The 12231-nt window shown below is 34.3% G+C and overlaps 1 protein-coding gene across 1 annotated transcript in view; it reads right to left on the bottom strand.

Annotated features, from left to right (window-relative positions):
* HDAC9 (histone deacetylase 9) overlaps nucleotides 1-12231 on the bottom strand; it is a 906012-nt gene that overhangs the window by 190646 nt on the left and 703135 nt on the right. Inside the window, exons 18-21 of the mRNA XM_044386989.3 lie at nucleotides 10111-10166; nucleotides 9779-9866; nucleotides 3990-4109; nucleotides 3541-3638 (exon numbers count right to left, since the gene is read on the bottom strand). Coding sequence (XP_044242924.1) covers nucleotides 3541-3638; nucleotides 3990-4109; nucleotides 9779-9866; nucleotides 10111-10166 — 362 coding nt within the window. The remainder of the gene's footprint in view (nucleotides 1-3540; nucleotides 3639-3989; nucleotides 4110-9778; nucleotides 9867-10110; nucleotides 10167-12231) is intronic.

The raw sequence follows: 12231 nt of genomic DNA, 5'->3' as shown, positions 1-12231 counted from the left end.
CTGTAGCCAGTATCATTCCTTCTCTCTTTGACTCATTCATTTATTCTTTGATTTATTCAGCCAATATTACTGAATAGCTCTTCTTTGCCATGCAGTGTACTAAACATTTGTGACTTAGATTGGGGGTGAAGGTCTTATATTTTGGTAAAAGTTCACTGTGCTTTATCACTCTTCAGTCTTTGAAGTCATGAATAGTAGAAAGGAGCAGCAATGGGGTGTGACAGATTTTAGAGACATAAACTAAGTTCACACCATGGCCCTTACAATTAGTTCTGTGGCTTATACAAACCACTTAAGAATTAGCCATAATGTTTATAAAATTTCTAATCTAGGACCTGGCATGAAAGACCTCAATCAAAATAGCCATAATTATTTTATAAAATAGTAGCCTTGGAATACATTTTAGTTCCACATAAAAGATATCTGACATTACTGAGCATTTTAAAAACTTACGAAAAATCTTAAATATATCCTTCAATAATTTTAGGGATAAATGGTAATTACATGGAAGAAATAACTAGTTATATGAACTAATTTAGATATTCTATTAAATTTTTAAATTATCTTTAAAGCTTAGAGCAAACATGAAAATGTTTTGTTTGCCTGAAATACTCTTTCTGCCATAGAAAAAATACATAATAGAAACCATAGGAATAATGTATGTGACAAATGTAGGCTGGTAAAATAATCAGCCATCTTATGTCCCCTTATAGCTTCAGAGAGAGAGGCTTTCCCTTCAAAGATACTTACCACAGTCCAGAAACAATTAAAAATTAAGAAAAAAGAAAAGGCACCATTTACTTTTTCCTCCATCTCCATATTGTGCACCCACAAAAGATGCCAAAAAGATCTCCAGTTTTAATACTGGGAAACAAGGGTTGTATTACGAAGTATGTGCTTATAAGATAATACTATATCAAAAATTATTTCGGAGTATATCTCACTAAAGCCCCAGATTAGAAAGGAATTTACATATTCCAATTCTTTGCCAACAAAAGAGTTTATGGAGTATGATATGTATTCCTGCCAGGCAATTCCACCCTTATACTCTTAAGCCAACAAAGCAAGATCATTTCATGACTCCATGATTTTCACAGTCTATTCTCTCTTTCTATTATGAGTACCCCCCCATTCCAATTCCTTTACCCCTTGAAAACTCCCACTCATCCTTGAAAGCACAGGTCGAACTATACTTGATGAAGCCTTCCACGAAACCCCTCAGGAAGAGTTCATAATTTTATCCTCTCTATGCCTAAGTACATCCATTCTCTAGAACAGTGAGTATGACTTCTTTTATGATCCTTGAGAGCAAATCAGCTCAAAATTCCCTGTGCTCATCACTGTGCCTGGCATACAATATGTGTTCTATGAATATTTTTGAATGGATGACTTACTTTCTTGATTCTTCTATAATAAGCTCACAGGTACTTCTAGTCATACAAGTTGAATGGCAAATAAATAGTTGGCAAATATATAGCATAGTTCAAAATTAACAGAATTATTATGGTTTAAATTTGGTTCTTAAATAACGATGAACATTAAAAACTACAATTTTACATTTCCGCAGACTAGCGAAATAATATTGCCTCCTCTAATTAAGCTTAGATACGGTCACTGCACTGGGAACTATAGAAAAGTTTCCTAATATAAACTGTCCATATTCAGGCAAAGAGAAGGTGCCATTGTTGAAGACATTAAGTCACTTCCAGGAGCACTTGATTCACTTACCATTGCATTCAAAAAACAATAACATATACTTAATATCTGTTTTCACACCCATCATTCACTTTGTGATGTGAGAACAAGTAGTACAAAATATAAATTCTCCTTCCCTGCTGGGTATGCATAATCCATTTTTAAGTAAAGCCATAGTGCCCCAAATAGTATTATGATAATATAAAACGAAGAATTCTGTATTATAGATCAGTGGTATATAATTATTTATTATAGTAAGGTTGAGAACTTAATGTGTGTATCATGCAAGTTATCAAGTTAACTTGGTAAACAAATAAATTCATATGTGATATAATATTAAAGTCTATTATCCCACTAGAGTTCCTTTAAGATATTAATAATGTTTCTTAAGTTGCAAATATAGGTAAACAGAATTTACAATAATGAAACCCCTAAAGTTTCTTAATGCAATTTTTTTTAGTTTTATTGTAAATTAATCCAAAATATCTTCATAGACAACACAAGTCTTTAAGTAAATAAACTTATTTCAGCTATTTTTTCCTATAAATAATGTAGATATTTGAATATATGTATTTTCTCAAACTCAAAATCTGGAATGTGTGTAGAATTTTCCTTAGTATTTCAAAACCAAACCAAATATATTTACTTTTAATGTATTTTCTTGAAAATAGAGATTTTCTATCATTTTTCCTGGGCCTGTTTTCAAATGAAAAATGACTCTTAAATGAGAAACTGAAGTATGCATTATATATAGGACAGCAGAAACTCACCCAAACTTCACTTATTGAAAAATTTCCCTATTATTTCCTTAAGTTTCAAATACATTAGCAACAGGATATTCCCCCTTGGGAACTTATAAATGCTAAATTTAAAAATAATGCTTCTAAGATTTCTTATGTAGTTTGTTTTTGCTTTGAACTAAACAAAACACCTCCCAAATCGTGCACTACCAATAGGTTAAAATCTACAATCTTGCAAGTGGGTACATATTGACACAATCTGATATTTCTCCACAGAATAGTCCTTTCCGAGGACTGAAAATATTTTTTTAACTCTAGAGAACAAAAATGCCTTTTTTTTTTTTAAAAAAAAAACCTCAATATTCAAAAAGAAAGCTTTAGATTTGTTGCATTTCTTGCTTAATTTTAAAAGTTCTTTGTTTAGAAGGACAAAGTAGCAGAATACACTATGTATATATAAACATACATTTCAATTACTGCCTACATTTTGTAGAGAAACTGAAAACAACTAATTAATCAGTCGATGTTTTAATGTGATAGGTAAAATATTTTATGAATGAGAAAAGTCATTTAGTCTACCATGAAATGACACTGCCTAGCCAACATTCCAAAAGTGAGCTAGCTCTGCAGAACCAAGAATGCGGAGCGGTGCTGTGTGCAAAAGGGAATCTGTGGTCCAATGAAGTTTGGGAAATGCTTTTTCAACAAAGTTAAGTAGGTAATGAAGGCCTTATCAGAGCATCTAATATGCTAATGTCCATTCTAAATCACAACATATGTTAGAATAGGCACAAGTTTCCAGAACTACTTAATAATTTTTTTTTCCCTTTTTTTCAGAGAGGGGGTAGTATGCCTGGGCCATTGGCCAATATACCTGTACAACTACAACTAGGTCTTGATATACCTTTTCTTCTTACACATATTCTTTATGTGGCTTTGTAGATATATTCAGGTCCCCTAAACAAAACAGTTTTTGGAGCTTTAATGGAATGGCTCCTTTAGCCACTTTCCCTTATTTAAAACTTACATTTCTCTTTTACATTTGGTGTTGTTTTAATGGACATTTCTTTTCTAATTTGCCACTTTCAGAAAAAAAAGTACCAACCTGAATGCTTCAAGGTACTCTATATCTCCCATCGGGGGATCAAGGCCACCTGTCCAGGCAATATTTATATTGTATCCTTCTCCAAGGCCTGTTCCAACCTAGAAAGAAAAACATACACACACACACACACACACACACACACACACACACACACACAACACAGTGGGTAGAGGAGAGTGCAGGGAAGAAAGCAAAAAGAGAGGAAAACAAACACATGTGAGCTCTTGAAATAAACATCAAACAACACGTCAAATCAGTCCAACCTTGCCTGACAACCAGTGCTCTGGGTTATGCACTTGTTCTGCACTGGTTCTTGGTCCCATGGGACAATTCAGTAATCCCGTGTAATTTAAAACACCAGCAAAGGACAAGAAAATTAGGGGTAATCATGCAATGCAATTACCTGAAAGATAAAAATAAAAGTGGGGCTCTAAAGAAATAAACCGAACCTCATTTGGGGCTCCACTGCCAGGGAAAAAGTTCCCTTCATCATAGCGATGGAGTGAAATATACAGGATGCTGGGGTCAGCATAAAAGGCCTGCTGTGTACCATTTCCATGGTGAACATCCTACAGGGAAAAGAAAACAGATGACAAATACAGTCATGTTAACTCTGTGTGGAAACAACTTTTCTTATTTCTAGTTCCCTTTCTATCCCAACCTCCTTCTCATTTTCTGTCTTCTCACTATGTCCCTCCTTCTTTCTCCTGTTCAGCTTGCTTCCACACCACCCCCTTTACTTCCTGAACTTTCAGGCAAATTACCCTTTAATGCACTCATTTTTTAAACTGGCTTCTAAAAATCAGGAAACCACAGTGAACATGCCCTGGAGACTCCAGATGAGCAGTCATTGAGAAAGCCCAGTCCTTTGGTACAATTAGATATTTATACACCGGCCCTTTGTACTCTTTGCTTCAGTGATGGAATCTCGCATCCTGTTTTATGGAGGAATTTTATGACTTATTAACTGCCAACAGTTCATAACCCCTCAGGCTTAATTAACTAGCCTCATTGGCCTCTGAAGAAAGACTAATGTTTAAACTACAAACTAGTATTCTGTAGAAGGATCTATGGCTTACAGAGCATTTTCGCAATTCTTGACAGAACACTAAACATACGTGTATGCATTGATTTGCCAAGTCCCACCATTAAGGTCAAAGGCTTTGCAACCAGCTGAGTAAATTGGCCTTCTTGGAGCATTCAGTTCAGTTAGCAATCCCTCAGTAGTTAGAATCACTTCAAAAGAGACGCCAGATGCAAAAAGGACTTCATACTTTATTTTGGTAAAATCGTGACGGTAAGAGTTGAAGACACAGGAGCATGAGCTCATCAGCTATTAAATCATTTGGGCCATGCAAAAAGATGGCATAGAGCTTCATGCAATCTTGTCCAATCTGCCTAATTTTAATATCATATCATGGCTCTCTCTTCCCTAGCCTCCTTCCTTTTCTTTTTCTTTTCTCCCACACCATACTCTCCCTTCCGACGAAAAAAGAAAAAGAAAAAGAAAAAAAGAAAAAAAAAGCCTGTATCATTAAAATGAATGAAAAAATTCTTAGGACATTTGTATATGATAATGATTTAACTCTTAACAGTTATTTGCTGGTTCGGTTGTTTTATGATATACACGTATGCTGGAACTGATGAAAGAAATGGGAAAAATAAAACTAACAGCATTTTAAAAAATGTCTTCACTGGAGGACCTCAAGTGGTAAGAACCTCAATTAATATGTTTCCTAGTATATCCTGGACATAATAAAATAGAAACTCTCAAAAGTGAATAATCTATATATTTGTATTCAAAATAATATTACTGCTACATGTGTAACACATACAATTTCAAGTTTAAAAAAAAAGTTTTAGTCACTTGTAACTATATACTTATATCGTACTTTATATCAGTAAAAATCCTATTGGTTTCAACAATGATTCCTACAACTTTGCATCAGGCATTACATTAAACAGCTTGTAAAGATTATTGACAAGTATTATGATGTATGTGATATTACACCTAATTTAAAAGATAAGTAAACTGAGTTTCAGAAAGTTTCAGTAATTTACTAAGACTATACAGAGGAAAACTTGCAAGACTGGGTCTTGAATCCATTTCTTACTCCCAAGGCCAAACTCATAACCATCATATGTTAATGTATACTTAATATTCATTACCTCTTTGATCCTCTTAGCAAATCTGTGAAGAGTGGTGGTCATCACAGCTCCTTATTGAGGTTTACATAACTTGTCTTCACTTCAACCTCCAGCCCAGAACTCCCTCACTAAATACCACCAAAACCTCCCTTTGCTGGATTCTGAAAGCCTGCACTGAACGTGCTATCCACAGTGCAGACGTACACTAATCATCTCCTCCTCTTACATTACACACATATCCAAAATCAATTAAGGAATCATAAAATATTGGGGAAGGTATGCATCCAGAAATTTGTTTTGGCTCAAGGCATACACATCAGGGGAAAAAAATAGCTTATTGAAAATATACTAACCCCTGGATTTCTGAATGTTCAAAAAAAAGGAAGGCAGAGATAGCAAGCTATTTTCCTTTATCTGAACAAAAATGAAACTAACCCACAACGTCTTCTGAGTTTGCTACTGGATACGTAGACGATGGACAACAAGATATTATGAAAAACAACAATGAAGGGATGTCTGCATTTTTACTACATGATAGAATTTTTAGTGAACGTTGTAAGAAAAATTTGCTCTGGCCCTAAATGGGTCTACACTTTGAAAACCAGAAAAATAATGCCTTGATTACTTTTGTATCTTTAGTGATGTTGTAAAGGTTTATTTAAAAAGGTCAAATAAAAGATGATAAATTGTCTTAGACAGAAAGTCGTTTGTTCTTGAAAAATGTGTTGGGTACTTATTGCATACATTTCTGAATAAGAAATATAGTCTTGCCCACAGTCTAATAAGAGTTCAACAGACATTATTCATTAAACTACACAAATCCATTCTAAAAATACTTGGATAATTCTTGATTTCATGCTCATATTCACAAAGTATTTAGGACTAAAGGTAAATCCAAATATGCCTTTAGTTTTGGGCAACAATTTATAATGTAACCTTGAGAATACTTTTTCAGCTTTCTCCGATGCAAAATATTCATAGAAAGTACTTACTACTCAGGTATGATCTGAGGATTATCTCAAATATATACCAGACTAATGTAAGAAAATTACTGGTGACTATGAGGAATTACTACAGTAATGAGATGAACTGAAATAATTAAATGACTCAAAATAGACCTTATTTCTAAAATTTACTGGGAAATGCTAAAAAATCATTTCAATATTTTTACTGGTTAAAAATATACTGTGAAAATTCATTTTCTATAGGGACTTAGAACAAATATGTTCTCATTATAATGTTAAAATAGCTTTAAATAAATCATATATTTGACCAGCTAATATTATCACTTATAAATACTTAGTACATGCACTTGTGACAATTCTTTTATTAAGTTTGGTGCTTAACTAAAAATGGAATTATCCAAAATCTAGGACATTTGAAGTGACTTTTTAATGAATTAAGTCTAAAATATATTATTTTCAGCTGAAAGTCACATTGCATAAAAGCTACCTGAGTCATGCATGCAAATCCTACTTTTGGGCTGGTTCATGCCCCAAACACAATGAACAGTCTTTTGTGAGTTGAAAAGCAAGTGCACCTGTTCCCTCTCCTCACCAATCTGAATGTCTCTGGAATCTCCCCAGAAGGAGAACTGGAATGAATAAGCTCCACATATCAACTAGAATCATTCCTGCCCAAAATACTCAATGCCTCTGAATTTGGCTGTAGCCCCAAATAGGAGGCGAATTAGAGCTCTGCTTTCTATTCCCTAGGCATATAAAAATGCTGAAACTAGTTGCCGGACAATGGACTAGCTTTGCCCTCTGTTGGCCCAAGAATTTGTGGAGCTAGTTCACACTGATTAGCTAACGTTAGTGACTTCGGATATGCAGGAATGAAATACTTTTGCCATTGAAGAACCTTCACTTCTCCTTCACTAACTTGCAGAATAGACCTGTCAGCCAGGGAGAACGGATGTTTCTGCGCCACGTGGCACTTTAAAACTTCCTTCTCGGCAGCTGGAAGAAACAAGGGAATTTCCTCAAAGTATCCCTGCAGCTGCAGAATTTGGAAGACTTGAAAGTAAGAATATGAGGGCTGGTGGTGATCTCAGAGGCAACCCTTTGGACAGAACTTCATATATTTGGAGGATTTGAAACAAAAACTTCTCTTCTACTACAGCCTGCTGGGAAATCAGTATCCTTAATGATTGGATAACAGAGCAAATTTACAATCAAAGGCCAGTAAGCTTACAGGACACTCCTTGGAGCTTCCAACCAACTTATTTTATAAATCATACTGAATTATCTAGAGCAGTCTTATATTAATATATAAGAATATAAACATTATATATTTAATACAGATATATATTACATATAAATAAAAACAAACTTTACAGACAAATCCTGGGGGGTATCTATCACAAGCAAGGCATTTTAGCTTTCAAGTCCATTGCATAATTCATTAGAGTTTGGATATCACAAATGTGCATTCAAAGAGACTCTTAACAATTATTATCTTCACAGAACCATAAAATAATAGCAGAGGAGATTCCTTAGAAAGTAATACTAAAAGATTTCTAAGGATAGGACAGTTTACCAATCTCCTTCCTGCACAATTTTGACAAATTTAGAAAGCTTAGAAAAACTTTCCCATAATCCTTTGTCTTCATCTGCTAGTCTTTCTTCAAGTTCTTGGCTTCTCTTTCTACCAGAAGTTATAGTACTAGAACTATATTAAATTACTTTTTAAGTTTACTATCTTATATGTCATGCAAATCTATAATTATCAATTAATGAAAATGTCATTTTGTATGTACATGGGAATAGAGATACTGATGTTCTCATTTTTGTAAAATTTTGAGACCTTTAGGACCTTGCTGTTGTAGTATATCTAGGCCTTCAACACATTTTTTTAATGGTGAACTATGATCTATAGTGAAACTCAAGCATATTTGGAAAATACATGGAAAGTTCTCAGCACCAAAATGCTTGGGAGGAGACGATACAGTATGTGGAAAACACCCATTCCTACCAAGCATTAGAAATGGTTATCAGTCTTTCATTCTTTTATCTTCTTTTCAACTCAACTAAGTATTTCTTCACATGGCTTTGTTCGTGCTTTCTAAAACCCTTTAGTTTACTTGCTTAACTGAATCAGAGGGCTGGATGGTGAGGCCACGACTTCCCAATAAGATTTAATTATGAGTGCAGATATGAACAAGATTTAGACTATTAAGCCTTGCACTTCAAAAAAACTTTTAACATATTTTGCCTTTAAATCTTTTATCACCTGCAAAAATTAATTAAGTGCAGATGTAGCAGGTTCGCTTTGGATGCCAGGGTTCATTTCCTGTCTATGCTTTGTCAGACAACCTATTACACCTCCTCGTGAACTAGAGGCAAACTGAAAACGGGGCTCATAAATCACCAGTCAGTTCTCTTTCGCCCTTTCCTGGGTTGGCCCTTTGTATGGGGCAGATCTCCAGCTCATTATTCATGAATATACTATAGACAACATGCCAAGTGTCATCTGCATTTAAACAAACCATTTGTTAAGCAAATTATAACTCTATTGTGTAAGAATGCATCATGTTAAAATGCAAGACTAATCTAATGCCTCTGACTTTTAATCACTCAAGGTTCCTGCCGGGAGTCATCCCAAACTGGCATACATGATCTCAGATCTTTTCAGAAAGAATGACATGCTGACTCGTTTTAATAATACCACTGTTGCACAACAAGCAACATGATTGCTAACCAGGGGGAAGTGGCCAATTGGTTACCAAAGCAACAGCATTCTTTCCAGCACATCTGACTATTTAAGTCTATATTCTGCAGGGAAAAGTAAATTCAGGTTCTGTTGGGTTATTTTAACTGTGGAAGTATCAATTCATTTAAGGATCATAAAAGTTGCCCTGATCTGCGCCTTCTTCTCATTAAATTGCAGTTAACACCATGAAAGTGAAACGTGAATGTTTATGGTTTCAGAACTGCAATCCTGAATTTAATGAGTTTCCACATTCAAAGGAAACGCACCCTTCAGTTGTTTGCAAGTACTAAAAGCAGGACAACGTAACACAGAAATATAAATACACTCCCTTTTATCTAGAGTCACTGAAAATGCAGCTCTGGCCAGGAATACATACCAGATCTACAATCAATATCTTGCTTATATTTAGTTGGTCTCTCAAGTACTTGGCGGTAATTGCAACTGAATTAAAAAAGCAGAACCCCCTGCGGAATAGAGAAGAACAGAGAAATAAGAAAGCAAATCAGCCAGGAAAACCATTATAAATAATGTTCAGAGCATTTTTTAAAATGCTATATGATCTCTGAAGCCATAAATCTGCTTCTGGGAGTACCTTGCAAGATTTTTCAGTCCATCTGCTAACAATTAGAGGCTTCAGAGACATGCACGGGGCAGGTGACCGCCAGGAACCGTGGCGCTTGGAGATGGGCAACAGTCCCTGGTACTTACATGGCTGTGGATTCTTCAGCATGATGGCCTGGGGGCCTTACAACAGCAAACCCATTCTGTAAAAACAAGACAGGTTTTCAATGATCAGATATGGGAGGATGGCTTGGATCTCCATGTTGTACAGAGGATCGGGCATACACGAAAAGATTCAAGTCTCTAAGAGGCTTCAGAGCCTGTTTTCTTGAACCCATTGCCATTTCAGAGAATGAACAGAAACAATATATATGATCACATTTTATCAGATCACATCTCAAAAAGAAGGCTCCTACAGAGCAAGGGGAAGAATAGGGATTTGGGAGATGTATCTAGCTGACAAATATGCATATCATCTGTTACACTAGCATGATTCATTTTCAAGAACAACTTCTTATTTTATGATAACAACATCCTACAGAAGAAGAAGAAATTCACTTTGGTGCAGGTTTGGGTCAAAATTTGGAAAGACCAGGGAAGATCCAAAGTGAAAATTCTCTAGCTGGATTCTCTTAATGGTTATTTCCACTCCATTGTCAGCAAAATGATAAATTTATACTCATACACTCACATACACACAAAAGAAACGCAGAAAGGTGAAAAAGAGAACAATGGAAAGCCCATATTTCTTCCAGTCTATAAATTTAGCTTGGATGACTGCCAAGACTTGCAACTTTATTGGATTCCCTAAGTCAATTTCTAGCCCACGTTCTGGAATTTTATAAAGAATTCCAGGGCTGAGTAGCAATCAGATCTATCCATGATCAAGAAATGCCTTAACCTCCAGATTAGTTGGAATGCATCACGGAAAGCTGAAGTAACTCCAGCTTGAAGGCAAGGAACTATAAATCCTTACAAAGCCAGCCTGCTCAAAAAAGTTGGGTTGCTTGACATGAAACAAAATCATTCATCAGATGGTTCACACCACCTTTCACTTATCTTTGATTCAAGTGACATACTCAAAAGATACTTATTTAATACAGAAACTTAAAAATTTTGAAATTATTTTAATATACCCCAGGGATACTTTTTTCCACATCTTACTACAAGCATAAAGATAGTATCAAGAAAAATAATCTACTCCCTAGGACTTTAAATATACATAAATTTTTCTAGAATGCTATGGTAACCAAAATACAATGATTAATTTGCTGTACAGTTTTATGAGCATATACATAATGATAATCTCAGAAGCAAATTAGAAGTCAAATAACACAATATCAATTTTAAATGTAGAAATGGTGATAAACATATTTCCTATTACGGTTCTTAAGATACTTACTATAATGAGAGAAACTATTAATGAATCATACAAGACCAAAGAGATTGAAATTTTAAGATTGTACAATGAAACTTTAGTGTGCTGTAGAAATTCTGAAGATAGATTATTAAGTAAAGATTCTGACAGGTGCAATATATCTTATTGGGAAGACAACAGGATGAAAATAGCAAATATAATACAAGGCAATATAATTAGCATGTAATGAATTTCTGTAATTGGATTCACAATACTAATGAACTTTTACAATTCAATTAAAACTAATAGGCTTTTTTTTTTTTTTTTTTTAGAAAACTACGTTTTACAGGTAAAGGGCATGGATAGACAATACAAATAAGAAAAAATTCCAGTGATCAATAACTGTAAGAAAAAATATTCAAAGACATTTGTAATCAAACAAAAGTAGATGAAAATCCTAATGGAAAAACATTTTCCCACCCAGGAAATTGCATTTTGTTTTCAATACTCTATACTAATGGTACTTTATACATTCATAAATGCTGCCTAGAAGAAGATACTTTATTACAGCCTTCCTGGAAAATAATCCATCTCTATATATTTAGTGCCTTTAAAAAACATTTACTCTTTGAATTACTAATAAATTTAAAGGATTTTTGCCCTAAAGGTGTTAATAACTTTGTGGACAAGCATTTATATAAAAGATGTTTTATTTACAATAGGAAAAATGGAAATTATGTAAGTTAGCTAATATTAGGAGAATATCTAACTGAATTATGGTATATCTATACCATGGAATATCAGTCATTAAAATTTTATTATAAATACTGAGTGGAACAGAAAGAGACCCACTTTGCAAGTATTAGTGTTAAAAATAACAGACACAGTATATCTGAGTGATGGTATTATAT

This window comes from Ursus arctos, unplaced genomic scaffold (assembly GCF_023065955.2).
Source record: "Ursus arctos isolate Adak ecotype North America unplaced genomic scaffold, UrsArc2.0 scaffold_3, whole genome shotgun sequence".
Taxonomy (NCBI): Eukaryota; Metazoa; Chordata; class Mammalia; order Carnivora; family Ursidae; genus Ursus; species Ursus arctos.
The sequence above is the reverse complement of the archived record's forward strand: the minus strand, read 5'-3'. Positions and strand labels throughout refer to the sequence as shown.